The 21,608-nt window shown below is 40.7% G+C and overlaps 1 protein-coding gene across 1 annotated transcript in view; it reads right to left on the bottom strand.

The window, feature by feature from the left end:
• LOC122928288 overlaps window positions 1-21,608 on the bottom strand; it is a 38,165-nt gene that overhangs the window by 3,812 nt on the left and 12,745 nt on the right. Inside the window, exon 4 of the mRNA XM_044280978.1 lies at window positions 3,081-3,453. Within this exon, the coding sequence (XP_044136913.1) occupies window positions 3,081-3,453 (373 nt within the window). The remainder of the gene's footprint in view (window positions 1-3,080; window positions 3,454-21,608) is intronic.

The raw sequence follows: 21,608 nt of genomic DNA, 5'->3' as shown, positions 1-21,608 counted from the left end.
TACAGGAAACCAAAACGTTCAAAGTCGCCATTTAGACCATCAGGTAGCGATGTCTCAAAATCGTAAATACATCTAGATTCTTGTCTTGACGTATGTGAGTTGTGAGCTCCCCCTCTCCAATTTATTTCCACTTTTTGAAAAGCTATATATATTAGCTGACTTGCATCCTTATTGTGGTAGTGTTTAAAGTGTTTTGATAGGGAGTGTTTCTCATATCTGTTTTTGATGTTATTCATTTGCTCGGATATCCTTTTTTTTAATACTCTTTTGGTTCTCCCTATGTACTGTTTTTTACAGGGGCACTCGATCATATATAGTACATTAGATGAGTTACAGGATAGAAAATCATCATCTCATAAGTAAAAGAATTAGTCCTTGAGGAGATTTCCGTTGTTTTTCTTGGAAAAATTGTATTCCTACAGTTACAGTATCGGCCACATCGATAGAAGACTTTTTAGGTTAAACCAGTTGTGGGGGTCTCAGTACTCTTTGTCTTTTTTGTAATATACATTATGGACAATATGTAATACTAATGATATGAACTTTTAACCATTTAACCACTCACTACTTACTTACCTTACCTTCGGGAAATCTAACCACCCACCACTTACTTACCTTTAAGGATGAATTATTACCTTTTAACCACCCACCTAATTACGAGATATACCGTATATAAACTTGAACATTGAATATGTGGATGGTTAATACAGATTAACAAAGCTGCTTTATATAATCAACTAAAATTAATCTCAGAAAAAGACACTATGACTTTTTCATAAGATTTTTTTAAGGTTCTGAAGTTTTTTTAATTGTTGTGTATGAATTTCGGGTATTTTTAACCCAAGTATCTTCTAATGCAAATGCACTATATGTTGTAACATTGGGTATTAAATATACTCACCTGAGGTTAAAACACTAGAACGTAATAGGCGATAATTGGACTTTTATATCCTTACTCTCATTCATATTATATATTTTTGGCCTTTTTAAATATTTTATATTACAATAAAATGTGTATTTTATTTGATTGCCTGTGTTGAGTCAGAAGGTGAGTGCCTGTCTATTGTCCTTAAATATTTTTTAATAGACCTTTTTCTTTCCATTTTTGATGCAAGATTTCAGCAGACCAGAAAGGACTAGAAAACGCCCCTTAACCTATGGAGCCTGCAGCGTCTGTGTGCAATTGTAAAGTGTCAGAGTCTATGAAATCTTCTTGACGAATTGTTATGCCATTAATATTAGACAGAAATATTAACCAAACCTGTAAATCCTCTCTTAAATCAGTATTTAATCTAATATGCGAGAAAGTGTTGAGAACACTCTCCCCATGGGTATGACCTGGGAAAGTAATAATAAGTAATTCTTTTAGAGTACATTTAGAGTACATTTACTTCTAGCCAACAGGAGGTTGATATAAATGTTGATGTTATTTATTTTTTCCATAGGACTAATGAATTCCATTTTTGTGATGTCGAACGTAATTCCTAGGAAAGTTAAATTATTAGTTGGGTATACAGTTTTTTCCTCTGCTAATGGGATATTGAACTCTTTAGTTATTTGGATGATTTTTTCCAGTAATAATTGACAGTTGTTTGAATTTCCTCTTCCCATGAAGAGGAAGTCGTCTAAATAGTGCATTATGTAACCATCTATGCGAAATTGTTCAATAACCCATTGCAGAAAAGAAGAGAAGGCTTCGAAGTAAAAACAAGAAAGGGTAAAACCCATCGGCAGAGTCATATCAAAGAAATAATTGCCCTGGAATTGGAATCCGGGGGAATTAAAACCATTAGGGTGTATAGGAAGAAGTCTAAATGCAGATTTTATATCAGTTTTGGCTAATAGAGTATTTCTACCCAATTTATTTAATTTTAATAATGCAGAATCAAAAGAAGAATAAATGACAGATGCTAAACTTTTGTCTTTTTCATCGTTTAATGAATTGTACTTAGGAAAACAAAGATTGTGGATTAAGCGGAAAGAGTTGGATTCTTTTTTAGGATTAGGCCTAGAGGGGATAAAAATTGTTGAATGGAGGGGCAGAAAATGGACCAGCAACACGGCCCAATATAATTTCCTTGAAAATTAGTTCTTTAACTATAGAAGAGTGAAGCTTAAGAGATTTTCTCAGTCCATAATCAACCAGTCCCAGAAAATTCCGATGTTTAAATTGTTATTATCTAGTTTCATCAACGGTTTTTACCGTTGATGAAACTAGATAATAACAATTTAAACATCGTTTTGTCGAATAACAGTTCAGCCCAGGGGTCAATTTTGTTAGCTTCACTGGGGTTGGGGCTTTTTCCTTGAGGATCTTTAAAGGAAGGGGCCCCTGTTGAAGCAAGCTTTTTGAAACATTTGAATGCAGGGTGGCTTGAGGCCCATTTACATGCATTTTCGTTAAATGCAAAGCAAATTCCTCTTTTGGTACTTTGCTGACGAAAATTAGTGTTCTTTTGAGGTAATATCAGATTTAGCCCGAGGCCGTCTTTTGTTCCCCACTGCATATTCGGGTAGACCGACAGTTTCTGTCTGAAGGACTCATCATAATAATTCCAAGCCGTACCACAGCATAGCTCAGGTTTGCTTTCTCCCATGACAGCGGCATATATTGAAAATGCCTGTAACCAATAAAAAATCGATTTATTTTTGGATGATTTGGAGTCAGAATCTTTATTTCTGAACAGATGATTGGAGTAGGGAGTATATGTCAATGTTTTCCCTATTCCAAATTTTGTCTTTTACTGCGCCTGACAAGTGATAGCCCAGAGGAGAAATTTGACAAACTACTGCATCTTTTAAGCATGATTGATTCACACCTTCATAGTTATTAGTTTGAGGGTTAGTTATAGAAAGAGAATCATTAGTTGCATTGTTAAAAAAAAATTCCTTGCTTATCTGGGGAATTATGGATTTTTTATTAACCCATGCATCAGCTAAAGAGTGAGAATCCTGTTTGTTTGAATTAGATATCAATTTTAAAAACTCATTAAATAAAATAAGTTTATCTTCATTAAATTGTGTAATTGAACCGCACAATATCTGAGTGTCTAAGTGACAGTAGTGACTGATGCTCTCACCCTTGTCGCTAGGCAAAACTGTTGGTGGCTCGTTGGGAACTGTTAACAGCTCCGGATCGTCGACCTCCTCAATTGAAGGATTATGAGGCGGGTTACTCCTTTTCTTGTCAGTTTTTTTCTTCTTTTCAGGTGGAAGCGAAGGAGAGTAGTATTTTGGCTCCTGGCGACTCCGTTTTGAAGATTCCTTTTGGCTGTCACTGCGCATGTGTGTGCCAGTGACATCGGAGAGATCAATCCTTTCCGGGCTAGCGCATAAGGCTGCTCTGAAGACCAAAGAAGATGATCCTGGAGCCTCGTCCGAGGCGGTAAGTTCTTCGGATAGGCATTTTTGAAGCCAGCTGACTCCCCCTTTTGATTCTGCTTTCAGGATCAGCTGTTTTAGAAGATCTGTAAGTATGGCGTAGGTCCAGCTGATTGTTTTCAGTGCCGTGAATGTGCACTAACCGTTATCTTCTTCTTTTATAGGTACCTGGATCGTCCGTTGGTGAGAGGGACCAATCAACTTCACCAGAGGGCACCTGCAACTTTCCCCAGATTTCATTCGCCGATGACTTCTCCAATCAAAATCCTGTTGCCAGGTAAGAAATAATAACTTTTTTATACACTACATAAACCTATACAATGAACGGAACCATGCCATCATGTGTTCCCTTCATTGTTTATACAATTCCGGGCCCATACATGCTGGGAGTTATAGTCCTCTCCTCATACCTCCTCTTGTAATGTACTCTGATATTATATAACAGGAGGTATAAGAGGAGAAGAATACAACTCCCAGCATTTCCCTTGCACTTACATTGAATCCAAACTTCTTCACATGCATGGCTGGTCTTCTTCTTCAATACTTTACTGCACTGCTGACCTCCGCCTCCTGTTCTGGTTACATGATGGTGAGGTCATCACAGGTCCTTCATCCATTCATCTCTGCTGAGCTCCGCCTCCTGCATCTGACATTATTGCAGGTCCTGTCAGCACTAGGGTAATGATTTATATGTGAGGGAGGGACCTTACACTGCACTGTAAAGTGCAGCTGTTCAGCTGTCCACCTGTTTGCTTCCCCTGATGTTCAGCTAAACAGCAGCACTGAAGCAGGGGGCCCTTAGACAATCGGGGCCCTGGGCAATTGCCGGCCCTAACGCCGGCCCTGTCTGCAGGTCATTTTAAATAGTTGCATTTTGTTTTCCATCAGAATCTGTGAGCATTTAATGAACCCCATTTCCTTTGGTATTATCACAACAGCTCTGTAACTAATTAAGACTCAGCAGTTTAATTTCCTTTTGAAAATATTATTCTCCATTTAAAGGGAATGTGTTAACTATATTTTTAACTAAATAAAAGCAGATAGTGAAGTACATTCATTCTTTCTAATGTTTTTTATCTTTTGATATTAGACTTTTTATTGTATTTTAGTAACACAGTAACATAGTTTATAATGCTGAAAAAGACATTTGTCCATTTAGTTCAGCCTGTTATTCTGAAAGTTGATCCAGAGGAAGGCAAAAAAAAAGTGTTTAGAGATATGCTTTACAGCAGCCACATTGACCTATGGGAGAGTTTACCAGGCATGTTCTGTGACCTGTGCATAGACTATTGTGCAGGGAGGGGGACTGGATAAGCTGTGACTGTCACCTATTGTGAATGATGGATCCTGTATTATCTAGAGATATGTAATCCTGCATTTGATGACAATAAGATGCCTGCAAAAAAAGTGTCTCTACAGAATAGGACAGTCACTACTGGGCCCATTTTTGTTTTTCCAATTTCATTTTTCCTCCTCACACTCCAATAGCCATAACTTTTAATTTTCCATTCATATATCCATATGAGGGCTTATTTTTTGTGGGATAAGTTGTATTTTTTAAGGGTACCATTTATTTTCTATGTCTGTTATTGGAAAATGAGGAAAAAAATATTTGTGGAGAATTGAAAACAAAAAAACGCAATTCCACCAAGGTTTTTGGGGTTTTGACAACATTCACTGTGCACTAAAAATGACATGAAGTCCTTATTCTGCTGCTCAATATGAATGCGGTGATACCAAACGTCTATAATTTTTTACTGCCTTAAAAAAAATAAAAACCTTTGAAAAAAAATCTCCATTTTATTCTCAATTTTCTGACAGCCATAACTTTTTTTAAATTTCCATCCACAAAGCTGTATGAGAGATTGTTTTTTGCAGGCTGAACAGTAGTTATTTTTTTTTACTTTTTATTTGTACCATTTTTGTGGGGGGGAGAATCATGTGTTTTTGATTTTTTTTCCATTACAACGTTCACCGCATAGAAAATGTGCAAAAAATTTTAGACATTTTTAGATGCAGCGATACCTGATATGTTTTAATTGTTAATATATATTTTATATGTAAACTTGAGAAAGAGGGGTTTAAATTTTAACTGATTTAAACTTTGAATATTTTAATATTAAACAGTATATACTTTTTTAACAATAACTTTTAACCCCCTTAGGGGCTGGAACCTGGTATCTTTCGATTGTAGAGAGATTCTATTAGAGTAAATGGGATTTTGACATGCTCCCTGCTGAGCTGTGCCTCATGTACAGTCCAGCAGGGTGCTTACCATGGCAGCCTGGGAAGCTTCAGGAGGGTTCAGGCTGCCATGGTAACCAACCAGAGCCCCGTCATGATTTCACTGCAGGGGATCTGATCGGAAGGCAGAGGGAGCTGCATCCCTCTGCCTAACTCCACAGATGCCACGATTGGTGTTGATCTCAACATCTGAAGGGTAAAGTGACTCAGGACCCCTGCCGATCAGCTGTTTGAGAAGGCACCAGCGCTGCCAGTGACAACATGTTCATCTGTCACGTGGCCTAGGTGCAGCTTATCCCCAGCTGTGATATCAAGAACATCCGCTATACAATGTATGGCACCGTGGCATTCAAGGAGTGCCTTCTCAAACATCAGATCTGTGGAGGTCCCAGGTGTCAAACCCCCACCAATCAGATACTGTTGTCCTATCCTGAGGTTAGGTCATCAGTAGTAAAATCTTGGAAATCCATTTAAATATACTGTCAATAGTGACATGGAAAATTGAAAATAACAAAAAAATCTTTTAAATGTTTTTAATGTCAAATTGTAGATTTTTTTCTTCATTAAACATGCCCTTTAAGTTATACGCATGTGACTGTCATTTTTCTACATCCTTTTGTAAGAGATCTTCTCATTTCATTGTTCCTGAAAGAATAGACAATGGGATTCAACAAAGGAGTGGCTACATTGTAGATGACAGATACCAGCTTATCACGTTCTGATGAGTAACTTGTTTTTGGCCGGACATAAGTGAAACTTCCAGTGCCATAGAATATATTGACTATAATAAGATGTGCAGCACATGTAGAGAACATCTTCTTCCTCCCCTCTACAGATGTAATTCTAAATATACTAATAACTATGTATACATATGTGATGAGGATGAATAGAAGTGGCCCCAGTCCAATAAATACTCCGCTTACTGCAAAGAGTACAATCTCATTCAGATATGGATCTATGCATGATAGTTTCAGAAGAGGTGGAATGTCACAAAATAAGTGGTTAATGAGATTATCACAGAAGGGCAGGCGATAGATCAAGCCAGTGTGTAGAGCGGAGTGTAATGCACTTGAAATCATTGTCCCAAACAACATTTTGTAGCATTTTCCCCAGTTCATAATAATATTGTAATGCAATGGAAAGCAGATGGCTGCATAGCGGTCGTAGGCCATAATAGCTAGAAGAATACACTCAGCCCCTTCCACAAGAATCATGGTATATAGCTGCATGAAGCAACGCCCGAATGAAATACTTTGTTGGCGTGATACCAGAATGACTAACATTTGCGGCACTGTAGCAGATATATAGCAGGTGTCAACCATAGACAAATACCCTAAGAAAAAGTACATTGGGTTCTGAAGAGTAGGGTCCAACTTTGTTATAGTAATTATTAGTAGGTTCCCGGATAATGTGATCACATAAATGGTCAAGAAACATGCAAATAATAATATCCTCTTCTCAGCTCTTTCTGGGAATCCCAGAATATTGAATTCAGTTATTGCAGTTGCATTTAGCATTTGCATTGCTTTGACTTGATCCATATGCCTGCAGAGTTAAAATAATGGCCAAAAAATGGATGCTATGGAACTTAAATATTAAGGCTAGGATCACATCACATCTTAGTTTTACATTCTTCTGATCTGTCAGATGCAAAATAACTGTGGAGCCCCAGTTATGGGTCTTCAACATAGAGAAAGCCAGATATCCTTCAACGGAAGGAAAACCGTGCAAAGGGGTGTCTCACTAATTTGTATTTCATTTTGTGCACTCTCTTTAATTTATTTTCATTACAGTGAGAAGGACATTGTGAAAGACACTGAGATTTTGTCCATGACAACTTATCCAATATTTTCATGTAAAGCCATTTTTTATCATTAAAATACACCACTTTTGTGGAGTGAAAAAGTCACAAACTGCACGTAAACTGGCGTTTCTCTGCTGGCCTCAACACTTTTGTGAAAAGCGGGAGTAGTCAAGGTGGGGAGGGTGCGGGACCAATGGCTCTCTGGTTTTCTGGCGTAGAAAAACACTAAAGTCTACGACAGCCTGGTACTGGTGGAGATATCAGTATAGGCACATGGACTGCCAGATACTGCATCTAATTTGTGATTAGGAGTGTGCCTTCATAAATTAGGCATAACATCCAGCAGTGAGCCTGGTTATCATAGCCCAGTGTATGCCGCTGGACTATGATAAATCTCGCACATTATATTGATCATACATATTAGATCAAAGTCGAGAAATATTGCAGATTTCAGGCTGGATTTAATGTTTATGAGAGCACCTTAACAGTCCCTCAACAGAATATTTGAGGGGAGGGGGGGGCGGATGAAGAGAGATCAGACATGGTGGATTATTTCACCATCGTCACTCCTTCGTTCACATGAAGCTAAGCCATTGACATACACATTATTAGGCCGAATGCACACGGCCGTTTTTCACGGCCGTGAGCGCTCCGTGGAACCGCGGCCTGGATTCCTGCTGAGAGCAGGAGCGCACGGCGTCATTGGTTGCTATAACGCCGTGCGCTCCCTGCTGCCGCCACAATACAGTAATACACTGGTATGATCTATACCAGTGTATTACTGTACTGTGGCTGCAGCAGGGAGCGCACGGCATTATAGCAACCAATGACGCCGTGCGCTCCTGCTCTCAGGAGGGATCCAGGCCGCGGTTCCACGGAGTGCTCACGGCCGTGAAAAACGGCCGTGTGCATTCGGCCTTATAGTAATGCTTGCCAAATGCTATAATTTTTGCAGGACCAGCAGATAAAGCGTTCTGACCCTGGTGCACAGTGTATTGCAAATTCAAGGGGCACAATGTGTGGAGTTAGTATATACTGGGGCACAGTGTATTGCACTAATAATTTCAGGGGGCACAGTGTGTGGAGCTGTTATACTAAGGCTCATTCAGACAGCTGTATGCTTTTTGCGGTCTACAAAAATCCAGATCCTTTAATTTTTGCAGTCAGTTCAGCATGTCCACAAAAAAAACTATTGCATTCTGCATATTTGCCGACCCATAGACTTCAATGCGGCCATGTCCTGATTCTCAATGACAAGTATAGGTCATGTTTTATTTGTTTTGCGGAGCCCCATAAAAGTGAATGGGTCCGCATATAATCCGCAAAATTGCCAATCAGATGCAGAAGATGCTGAATGAGCCCTAAGGCATATTCAGAAAACACAGTTGTGGAGCTATTATATTCAGGGGCATTGTATGGAACTATTAAATTTAGGAGGCACTTTACAGTATGTACCTATTATTTTTAAAGCTACAATGTGGGAACATGCAGCAAAAAGTGAGGCGCCAAAGACATCTGGGTGAGAAACTCTGGAGAGATGAGTCTGGCTGGAAGAAGTCATCATGAAGGTCTGAACTAGAGAAGAAACAAATCTGAAGAAACTTCACCTGTTAGCAGGGCCATTTTTAACGCGGAGCAGCTGCCCCAGGCCCAGTTGCTCCTGGGGGGCCCAAGGCAGCTGCCTCTTGAGCCCCCACTGGCCAGTGGCGTAGCGTGGGTGGGGGGGTGTTGCCCCGGGCGCAAAATTCCAGGGGGCGCTAGCAGGGCCGCACCGCCAATTAGGAAAATTTAGGTGATGGCCCCAGGCAGCGCGGCCCTGGTGACAAGTGGGGGGGGGCAGCAGCAGGGCACGGGAAGGTAAGCGCTTCTATTGTGGAAGCGCTCATCTCCATAGTCATCTGTATCGCCGTCCTCAGGACAGCTACACAGATAGATGTGCTGCTGCAGGGCAGGGGAGAGAGAGGCCTGTCCCTTCCCTGTTCCTCTGATAGGCTGCAGACACTAGGCCTGCAGCCTATCAGAGGCCGATGCAGGTGACGTGATGATGTCATTGCGCCACCTGAGCCGTACAGCGCAGGACACAGGCCGGAAGAGGCCTGCATCACATCGCTGCCAGCCTGATGGAGGTAAGTATAAGTGGTTTTTTTATATGGTACTACTTACTGGCACATGATTGGGGGGCATCTATTGGGGCACTTGTTACTGGCACATTATTGGGGGGCATCTATGGGGGCACATCTTACTGGCACATTATTGGGGGGCATCTATGGGGGCACATCTTACTGGCACATTATTTGGGGCATCTATGTGGGCACTTCTTACTGGCACATTATTGGGGGCACTTTTTACTTGCACATTATTGGGGGCACTATGGGGGCATCTACTGAGGCCACAAAGAAGGGGTATTTTATATGGGGGAAGGGGGGAGAGGAACACTATGGGGGCTTCTACTGAGGCTACAAAGAAGGGGTATTTTATATGGGGGGCTCTGTATAGGGGCATTTTATACTGGGGAACATTATGGTGGGAAGTATGGGGAAGGGGAGATAGGAGTACTATGGGCTCATCTATGGGGTGCACTAAGATGGGGTATTTTATACTTGCAAATTATGGGGGACACTGAAGGCATCTACTGGGGCACTATATATGGGGCATTTTATACTGGTACACTATGGAGGGCACCATGAAGAAGGGGGAAAGGAGAACTATGGGGGCATTTACTGGGGGCACTATATAGGGGTATTTTATGTTGGCACATTATGGGGGCACTATGGGGATATTAGCTCAACTGGGGGCATTAAAAGGGGGTATTTTTTGCACTGGCACATTATAAGGAGAATTATTACTACTGGGGGCATAATGATGGGCTTTATTACTACTGGGTGTCTATGGGGAACATGATTACTAGTATGGGCACTATGGGAGCATTATTACTTCTGGGGCACAGTGGGGACATGTTGGGGGCACTGTAGGAGCACTATTACTACCATGTGTGCTCTAAAAAAAAGAAAAGTAATCTGCCAAATACTATATTTGTGTCAGAAGTTGTGCTTTTTTAATTTTTAGAATAATGATACAGACATTTTATTTGATACTTTTGTGCTGATTCTTTTCCCCCCTCTATATTAGGGAATACTATAGTTACCAGAACCACAACAGATAAACATAGTAGTTCTAGTGTCTATAGCATGTCTCTGCAAGCTTTTTAATGTGAACACTGCCTTTTTTCAGAAAAAAAAGGCAGTATTTACATTACTGCCAAGGAACACCTCTAGTGGCCACTCATCGTTATTAAAGTTTACTACTGTACTAGGTGTGTGGATTATTATTTTTTGTGTGTGTAATGTTGTGGAGGGATTGATTGCATGCTAGGGTGTGGAAAGGCAGGATCCAGGGGGCCCAAGTAAATTCTTGCCAAGGGTCCAATCAATATTAACCTCTTAAGGACACAGAGTGTCCAGGTATGTCCTGGTGGCAGGGACTCGATGTCTCAGAAGGCAGCCCGATGCCATGCAGAGGCTGCCCAATGCCTTGCACGGCATCGGGACCTGCCTTCTATGGGAGACGAGGAGATCCAGCCCCAGGCTGGGTCTCCTAGTGAACCTGTTTGTGTACTACTCAGCGTAGTACACGAACAGGCAATGCATTACAATACAAATGTACTGTAATGCATTGCAGAGGGGATCAGACCCCCAAAAGTGAACATCAGAAATAAAGTAAAGAAAAATAAGTTTAAAAAAATGTTTTTAATAAAATTAATAAAGTAATACAATTAATAAATTAAAAAAAGAAAAAAAAACGCCCCTTATTTTATAAGAGAAAACAGAAAGAAAAAAACACACACATTAGGTATCGCCGCATCCATAATGACCGGCTCTATAAATATATCACATGAGCCACCCTGTCCGATAAATACCATAAAAAATAAAAAATAAAAACGTGCAACACCAAGTGATCAGAAAGGCGTAAGCCCCCCAAAATAGTACCAATCTAACCGTCACCTCATCCCGCAAACAATGAGCCCCTACCTAAGCCAATCGCCCAAAAAATAAAAATAAACTATGGCTCAGAATATGGAGACACTAAAACATAATTTTTTTTTTGTTAAAAAAATGCTGGTATTGTGTAAAACTTAAGTAAATAAAAAAAAGTATACATATTAGGTATCGCTGCGTCCGTAAGAACCTGCTCTATAAAAATATCACATGACCTAACCCCTCAGATGAACACCGTAAAAAAAATAAAAAAACGGTGTAAAAAAAGCAATTTGTTGTCACCTTACATAACAAAAAGTGTAATAGCAAGCGATCAAAAAGTCATACGCACCCCAAAATAGTGCCAATCAAACCGTCATCTCATCCCGAAAAAAATTAGCCCCTACACAAGACAGTCGCCCAAAAAATAAATAAAACTATGGCTTTCAGATTGTGGAGACACTAAAGAATCTTTTTTTTTTTTAAATGCTTTGCTATGTAAAACTGAAACAAATAACCAAAAAAAGTCATATTTGGTATTATCGCGTCCGTGACAACCTGCTCTATAAAAATACCAAATGATCTAACCTGTCAGATGAATGTTGTAAATAACAAAAAATATAAACAGTGCCAAAACAGCTATTTCTTGTTACCTTGCCTCACAAAAAGTGTAATATAGAGCAACCAAAAATCATATGTACCCTAAAATAATACCAACAAAAATGCCACCATATCCCGTAGTTTCCAAAATGGGGTCACTTTTTTGGAGTTTCTACTCCAGGGGTGCATCGGGGGGGAAGGGGGGGGGCTTAAAATTGGACATGGTGTAAAAAAACCAGTCCAGCAAAATCTGCCCTCCAAAAACAGTATGGCATTCCTTTCCTTCTGTTCCCTGCCGTGTGCCCGTACAGCAGTTTACAACCACATATGGGGTGTTTCTGTAAACTACAGAATCGGGGCCATAAATATTGAGTTTTATTTGGCTGTTAACCCTTGCTTTGTAACTGGAAAAAATGGATTCAAATGAAAAATCTGCCAAAAAAGTGAAATTCTGAAATGTTATCTCTATTTTCCATTAATTCTTGTGTAACACCTAAAGGGTTAACAAAGTTTGCAAAATCAGTTTTGAATACCTTGAGGGGTGTGGTTTGTAAAATGGGGTAATTTTTGCGTGGTTTCTATTATGTAAGGCTCACAAAGTGACTTCAGGCCTGAACTGGTCCTTAAAAAGTGGGTTTTAGAAATGTTCTAGATTTGCTTCTAAACTTCTAAGCCTTGTAACGTCCCCAAAAAATAAAATGGCATTCCCAAAATGATCCAAACATGAAGTAGACACATAGGGAATGTAAAATAATAACTATTTTTTTTAGGTATTACTATCTATTATAAAAGTAGAGAAATAGAAATTTGGAAATTTGCAAATTTTTCCAAATGTTTGGTAAATTTGGTGGGTTTTTTTTATAAATAAAAATGAATTTTTTTTAACTCCATTTTACCACTGTCATGAAGTACAATATGTGACGAAAAAACTATCTCAGAATGGCCTGGATAAATAAAAGAGTTTTAAAATTATTCACACATAAAGTGACACTGGTCAGATTTGCAAAAAATGGCCTGGTCCTTAAGGTAAAAATGCAAAGATCTGCAGCACTCGCCAATATCGTAAATCCAATAGTGGTTTATTAAAAAAACAGCATGGTAATGCGACGTTTCGACCTGTCTCGGTCTTTATCAAGACAGTTTGAAACGTTGATAAAGACCGAGACAGGTCGAAACGTCGCATTACCATTCTGTTTTTTTAATAAACCACTTTTGGATTTATGATATTGGCTAGTGCTGCAGATATTTGCATTTTTGTTTGATGTTGGGATCATCAGCCAGGATCCTCATCTGCGTGCACCACCGTTACCCCACAGGTAATTCCCAATGGCTTTCCCTAATATGGGATCAGTTGTGCTGCCAAACCACTATGTATATCTGGTCCTTAAGGTGAAATATGGCCGTGTCCTTAAGGGGTTAAAGACGGCCCTTCCTGTTAGTCACTAAATGTTAATCTTTATACTGCAACTGACTGTGTCTGATCAGTGATGTACTTATTTTTGTAGTCTGCAGCGTGACACCTACAGTGGATATAACAAGTCTACACTCCCCTGTTAAAATGTCAGGTTTCTGTGATGTAAAAAATGAGACAAAGATAAATTATTTCAGAACTTTTCCCACCTTTTAATGTGACCTATAAACTGTACAACTCAATTGAAAAATAAACTGAAATCTTTTAGGTAGAGGGAAGAAAAAATATAAAAATAAAATAATATGGTTGCATAAGTGTGCACAGCCTTAAACTAATACTTTGTTGAAGCACCTTTTGATCTCATTACAGCACTCAGTCTTTTTGGGTATGAGTCTATCAGCATGGCACATTTTGACTTGCCCACTCTTCTTTGCAAAAACACTCCAAATCTGTCAGATTGCGAGGGCATCTACCGTACACAGCCCTCTTTAGATCACCCGAAAGATTTTCAATTGGATTCAGATCTGGGCTCTGGCTAGGCCATTCCAAAACTTTAATCTTCTTCTGGTGAAGCCATTCCTTTGTTGATTTGGATGTATGCTTTGGGTCGTTTTCATGCTGAAAGATGAAGTTCCTCTTCATGTTCAGCTTTCTAGCAAAAGCCTGAAGGTTTTGTGCCAATATTGACTGGTATTTGGAACTGTTCATAATTCCCTCTAGCTTAACTAAGGCCCCAGTTCCAGCTGAAGAAAAACAGCCCCAAAGCATGATGCTGCCACTACCATGCTTCACTGTGGGTATGGTGTTCTTTTGGTGATGTGCAGGGTTATTTTTGCGTCCAATATATCTTTTGGAATTATGGCCAAAAAGTTCAACCTTGGTTTCATCAGACCATAACACCTTTTCCCACATGCTTTTGGGAGACTTCAGATGTGTTTTTGCAAAATGTTGCCTGACTTGGATATTTTTCTTCGTAAGAAAAGGCTTTCGCCTTGCCACTCTACCCCATAGCCCAGACATATGAAGAATACGGGAGATTGTTGTCACATGTACCACACAGCCAGTACTTGCCAGATATTCCTGCAGCTCCTTTAATGTTGCTGTAGGCCTCTTGGTAGCCTCACAGACCAATTTTCTTCTCGTCTTTTCATCAATTTTGGAGGGACGTCCAGTTCTTGGTAATGTCACTGTTGTGCCATATTTTGATGATGACTGTCTTCACTGTGTTGGAAATTCTTTTGTACCCTTATCCTGACTGATTCCTTTAAACAATGATATCCCTCTGATGTTTGGAAGCTCTCTGTGGACCATGGCTTTTGCTGTGGGATGCGACTAAGAAAATTTCAGGAAAGACCAACTAGAGCAGCTGAACTTTATTTGGGGTTAATCAGAGGCACTTTAAATGATGGCAGGTGTATGCTGACTCCTATTTAACATGATTTTGAATGTGATTGCTTAATTCTGAACACAGCTACATCCACAGTTATAAGAGGGTGTGCACACTTATGCAACCACATTATTATAGTTTTTTTTTGTTTTTTCACTGCACCTAAAAGATTTCAGTTTGTTTTTCTATTGAGTTGTACAGTTTATAGGTCACATTATAGGTGGGAAAAGTTCTGAAATGATTTATCGTTGTCTCATTTTTTTACAGCACAGAAACCTGACATTTTAACAGGGGTGTTTAGACTTTTTATATCCACTGTATATGGACCTGAAATCTGACCATTATATGGTCATTGTATGGTGGTATTATTGTTTATATTGGTGCTTGTAAACTGTCTTACAAAACAGCTCCTGTCCCTGTTTTTATGTTATGCATTAAGGACAGTGACCATCCTAGATCCAACCTGGGAAAAGGTAAACTGTAGTCAGAATTGCATAAAGTCAGCAATGAATGGAAAGATTTGACCTGGTTTCAATAAAACCCACAGACATTTTACATGTCTACGTCCACATGATGATTGTGAGGCTTTGTTGCATAATTAGTGGCAGAGGTAATGCAAAACAAATATATAAATGCCACAATTTCTCAAAATGGCAATGTGATTTTGTGCTAGTTTCAGCTGTAAAACTGCCACCTACAAATTCAGTTCATACTTTTAAAAATTGATCTGTATGTACAGAGGATTCCTGCAGTTTTTGGCTACAATGATTTTTTTTGTTCATGAGATTAAACTGTGTTCACTTAGATATCATTACACCTTATCTGGGTTTGTATCATACTAATCTTTTAGTAATTAGTCAGCAGTATACTCAACTCAAAAGAAAAATCTGATGAATTGTACTCTAAGGAGTCCCTTGATATTTGATGCTCAGTACCTCCTGCTGGCACTTATCAAGAAACAGAGCCTTTAAATATGTAAAAGATGTTTGCCTTTGTAATTAATATTCAATACGTGTATTTTGTAGTGATAATTTGATTTCTATAAGAAAGTAATATGAAAAATATTAATTTTCTGAGAATTCATATTACGGAAATACTTCATTTATGTTAACTATCATCTTACCTTTTGTGCAAATGCCTGAGAGGGGTAGCTGCTACAACAAAATTTACAGAAATATAAAAACCTGTAGGATACATAACATGATATATAAACATAGTTCCCTGTAGCATTAACCAATAGATTATTCAGTCCTACCATTAATGTGATTAGCTGAATTTCTCTCAGGAGTTTCCTGCGTTCGAGACTAATTAAGCAGTCTGAGTCTGATTCCTTAAAAAAAAAACATTTATTTTTGCCTTTTATCAGAGGAATTAAAATTATTTGTAATGTTTTAATGTGTGTGAAAAGAATCATTCTAGCTATGGTGAAGCTAGCCACTAGTTTGTTTTAATTGACACCTGGATCTGACATCTATGGTTTACAGAAAGGGACTGACCCATCAGAGGATCCTCTGGGAGGCCAAGGCTCTGACATAGTAATGGGCTCCAGAGGCACCTAAGCAGACAATCCCATTTGGAGCTAACATTTGGGCCAATGCTTTGCCACTAGGGTCTATTTCTATGGGCTGATTAAAATATAATCCTTAGACCTTATGGATGATATATTCTGTGTAATAATTAGGCCTGTATTGCACTGCTGGCAGGCTGTTCCAGTTGGCGTGCAGTGGTATTTTCCCAGCTGAATCCCGCCATATTTGCTCTACCAGAACAGCCTACCAGAACTCCTGCTGGCAGTGTGAAAAAAGCCTTAAAGGGGTTGTCTCACTTCAGCAAAAGGCATCTATCATGTAGACAAAGTTAATAGAAGGCACTTACTAATGTATTGTTATTATCCATATTGCTTCCTTTGCTGGCTGGATTAATTTTTTCCATCACATTATACATTGCTTGTTTCCATGGTTACAACCACCCTGCAATCCAGCAGCAGTGGTCGTGCTTGTACACTATAAAAAACAAAAGGTGCTGGACTATGTGCACTCCCATGGTCCCAGCCACCAGTGCTTTTTCCTATATTATGCAAACATGGCCACTGCTGCTGGATTGCAGGGTGGTCATACCCCCAAGAAAAAAGAAGTGTATAATGTGATGTATAAATGGTTCCAGCCAGCAAAGGAAGCAATATGGATAATTACAATACATTATCAACTGCGTTGTATTAACTTTCTCTGTATGATAAATGTCATTTGCTGAAGTGAGAAAACTGATTTAAGTTTGGGATGTAATGAAAAGTGCACATCCATATTGTATGTACTGTATATGGTAGGCCCTTTGGTGTCTAACTCTAATAGCATATCTGGTCCAAATTTCAGGACACTATGCAGTCTTAGGCCTCTTTCACACTTGCGTTGTCCGGATCCGGCGTGTACTCCACTTGCCGGAATTACACGCCGGATCCGGAAAAACGCAAGTGTACTGAAAGCATTTGAAGACGGATCCGTCTTCAAAATGCTTTCAGTGTTACTATGGCACCCAGGACGCTATTAAAGTCCTGGTTGCCATAGTAGTAGTGGGGAGCGGGGGAGCGGTATACTTGCAGTCCGCGCGGCTCCCGGGGCGCTCCAGAGTGACGTCAGAGCGCCCCATGCGCATGGATCATGTGATCCATGCGATCACGTCATCCATGCGCCTGGGGCGCCCTGACGTCACTCTGGAGCGCCCCGGGAGCCGCACGGATGGTAAGTATGCTGCTCCTCGCTCCCCACTACACTTTACCATGGCTGCCAGGACTTTAGCGTCCCGGCAGCCATGGTAACCATTCAGAAAAAGCTAAACGTCGCATCCGGCAATGCGCCGAAACGACGTTTAGCTTAAGGCCGGATCCGGATCAATGCCTTTCAATGGGCATTCATTCCGGATCCGGCCTTGCGGCAAGTGTTCCGGATTTTTGGCCGGAGCAAAAAGCGCAGCATGCTGCGCTATTTGCTGCGGCCAAAAAACGTTCCGTTCCGGAACGGAAGACATCCTGATGCATCCTGAAGGACGGACTGTCCATTCAGAATTGCATTAGGATAATCCTGATCAGTATTCTTCCGGCATAGAGCCCCGACGACGGAACTCTATGCCGGAAGACAATAACGCAGATGTGAAAGAGCCCTTAGTAGGGAAAGTAACCAAATCCTGGGCAAATATTGTCAGAAAATGTAACTAAGGGTACTTTCACACTTGCGTTTATCTTTTCCGGCATAGAGTTCCGTCACAGGGGCTGTATACCGGAAAAGAACTGATCAGTTTTATCCCCATGCATTCTGAATGGAGAGTAATCCGTTCAGGATGCATCAGGATGTCTTCAGTTCAGTCATTTTGACTGATCAGGCAAAAGATAAAACCGTAGCATACGGTTTTATCTCCGGCAAAAAAAAATGAAAACTTGCCTGAATGCGGATCCGGCATTTTTCCCCATAGGAATGTATTAGTAACGGAATCGGCATTCAAAATACCGGAATGCCGGATCCGTCCTTCCAGTCTGCGCATGCGCAGATCGGTAAAAATGTGAAAAAAGATACAAGACAATGCATGACAAGCGGAGAGACGGATCTGTTCTTGCAATGCATTTGTGAGACGGATCCGCATCCGGATGCGTCTGACAAATGCATTTAGTCACATCCAGCTTGGCAGATCCGGCAGGCAGTTCCGGCGACGGAACTGCTTGCCGGATCACACTGCCGCAAGTGTGAAAATAGCCTAAGATTCAATTATTTTAACTGATTAGCTACAGAGTCATACCACATTTTTTCACATTACACCCACAAACTTAAATGTACTTTATTGGGATCTTATGTGATAGACCAACACAAAGTAGCAAGTATGTGTCAAAGGAAAAGGACACGGTTTTAAAAATTTCAAAATTATAATAAATAAAAATCTGGAAAGTGTGGGATGCATTTGTATTCTTTGTAGGACCACCTTTTGCTGCAATTACAGCTGCAAGTCTTCTGGGGTATGTCTCTGCCAGATTTGCACATCTGGAAGCTGAAATTTTTGCCCATCCTTCTTTGCAAAATAGCTCAAGCTCAGTCAGATTGGACGGAGAGCGTCTGTGAACAGCAATTAGAGGGTAGTACCTCTCCTTGGGGAGAGCAAAAATTTTTGGGAATAGTACAGCACCACTTACTTGAGAACACTTCAGTGCTTGCGGCAGCGCCTGTGGCGTCAGGTCCCGGCCTCAGGGACCCCCCAAAAACCGTAGATAGACTTAAAAAGGTCACGGCACTCTCAAACTTCAAAATTTAGTGTTTTATTACACCAAAGTAATCAGCAACGTTTCGACATCCAAGTCTTTCTCAAGCTACATGTAGCTTGAGAAAGACTTGGATGTCGAAACATTGCTGATTACTTTGGTCTAATAAAACACAGAATTTTGAAGTTTGAGAGTGCCATGACCTTTTTAAATCTATTCCTTGGGGAGAGAGCGCCTTAATCTGCATGACGAGACTTATAGGCCACACATGTTCCTCTGGAATTCTGAGAAGAAAGAGATACAAATGAGCTCTTGACAAGCTCTGCCTCTAATGCCACCAGATGTAAGGCAGCTATCCTAGAAGTTAATGTTCGACTCTTTAAATAGGCCTTGAGACATGACTTGGATATTAAATAAGCCAGCACCTCATCTGCAGACAGCTGTTTCTGGGTGATTGCCCCTCATCAGTGCAGAGCACAGAGTACTGGCTTAGGCCTCTTTCACACTTGCGTTGTCCAGATCCGGCGTGTACTCCACTTGCCGGAATTACACGCCGGATCCGGAAAAACGCAAGTGAACTGAAAGCATTTGAAGACGGATCCGTCTTCAAAATGCTTTCAGTGTTACTATGGCAGCCAGGACGCTATTAAAGTCCTGGTTGCCATAGTAGTAGTGGGGAGCGGGGGAGCAGTATACTTACCGTCCGTGCGGCTCCCGGGGCGCTCCAGAATGACGTCAGAGCGCCCCATGCGCATGGATGACGTGCCATGCGATCACGACATCCATGCACCTGGGGCGCCCAGACGTCACTCTGGAGCGCCCCGGGAGCCGCACGGACGGTAGGTATACTGCTCCCCCGCTCCCCACTACACTTTACCATGGCTGCCAGGACTTTAGCGTCCCGGCAGCCATGGTAACCATTCAGAAAAAGCTAAACGTCGGATCCGGCAATGCGCCGAAACGACGTTTAGCTTAAGGCCGGATCCGGATCAATGCCTTTCAATGGCCATTAATTCCAGATCCGGCCTTGCGGCAAGTGTTCAGGATTTTTGGCCGGAGCAAAAAGCGCAGCCTGCTGCGGTATTTTCTCCGGCCAAAAAACGTTCCGGTCCTGAACTAAAGACATCCTGATGCATCCTGAACGGATTTCTCGCCATTCAGAATGCATTAGGATAAAACTGATCAGGATTCTTCCGGCATAGAGCCCCGACGACGGAACTCTATGCCGGAAGAAAAGAACGCAGGTGTGAAAGAGCCCTTAACTGAGTGAGAGGCCTAAATCAGGATTTGGGGGGTACTATCTCTCCTTGGGGAGAGAGCACCTTCATTGACGTGAGGAGACTTATAGGCAATACATGCTCCTCTTGAATTCTGGGAAGGGATGTGAACAGCAGTTTTCAAGTCTTGCCACAGATTATCATTGAGATTTAGGTCTGGACTTTGACTGGGCTATTCTAACACATCAATATGCTTTGATCTAAACCATTCCATTGTAGTTCTGGCTGTATGTTTAGGGTCGTTGTCCTGCTGGAAGGTGAACCTCCACCTCAGTCGCAAATATTTGTGGAGGTTCATCTCTAACAGGTGTTCTCTAGGATTGCACGGTATTGAGCTCCATCCATCTCCCCATCAACTCTGACCAGCTTTCCTGTTCTTGCTGACAGCCTGATGTTGCCATTAACATGTTCACAGTGGGAATGATGTGTTCAGGGTGATGTGCAGTGTTAGTTTTTCACTACACATAGCATTTTGCATTTAGGCCAAAAACTTCAACTTTGGTTTCATCTGACCAGAGCACCTATTTCCATATGTTTGTTGTTTCCCCTGTATGGCTTGTGGCAAACTGCAAATGGAACTTCTTATGGCTTACTTTTAAAAATATATTTTTTCTTGCCACTCTTCCATAAAGGCCAGATTTCTGGAGTACATGACTAATAGCTGTCCCATGGACAGATTCTCTCACTTGAGCTGTGGATCTCTGCAGCTTCTCCAGAGTGACCATAGGCCTTTTGGCTGCTTCTCTAAATAGGGCTTTCCTAGCCTGGGCTATCAGTTTAGGTGGATGGCCATGTCTTGGTAGGTTTACAGTTGTGTCATACTCCTTTCATTTTTGGATGATGGATTGAACAGTGCTCTGTAGGATACCTAACCCTGCTTTACACTTCTACAAATGTATCCCTGACCTTTCTGGTGTGTTCCTTGGTTTTCATTATGCTGTTTGATCACTAATGTTTACTAACAAACCTTTGAGGCCTTCACAGAACAGCTGTAGTAATACTGAGAATACTTGCTACTTGGTGTTGGTCTACTTATAAAATCCCAATAAAATACATTTTAGTTTGTGAGTGTAATGTGAAAACATGTTGAAAAGTTCAAGAGGTATGAATACTTTTTAAAGGCACTGTATGCTTTTCCCTTGGCTTATAATGAAAGAAGCTGAGTGAATTTGCTATTTTATGTAAATTGCTTCTGCAGTGTTAGTAGTCAGCTTATATAATGACATTTTATTGTTAAATTTCAAAATTTATTTTTGTACGCATAAAATATGGATATTCCAATATATTAAAGAC

The sequence above is a fragment of the Bufo gargarizans genome, chromosome 1 (genome assembly GCF_014858855.1).
Source record: "Bufo gargarizans isolate SCDJY-AF-19 chromosome 1, ASM1485885v1, whole genome shotgun sequence".
NCBI lineage: Eukaryota > Metazoa > Chordata > Amphibia > Anura > Bufonidae > Bufo > Bufo gargarizans.
Note: the sequence above shows the minus strand (reverse complement) of the source record. Positions and strands in the feature narration are given on the sequence as shown.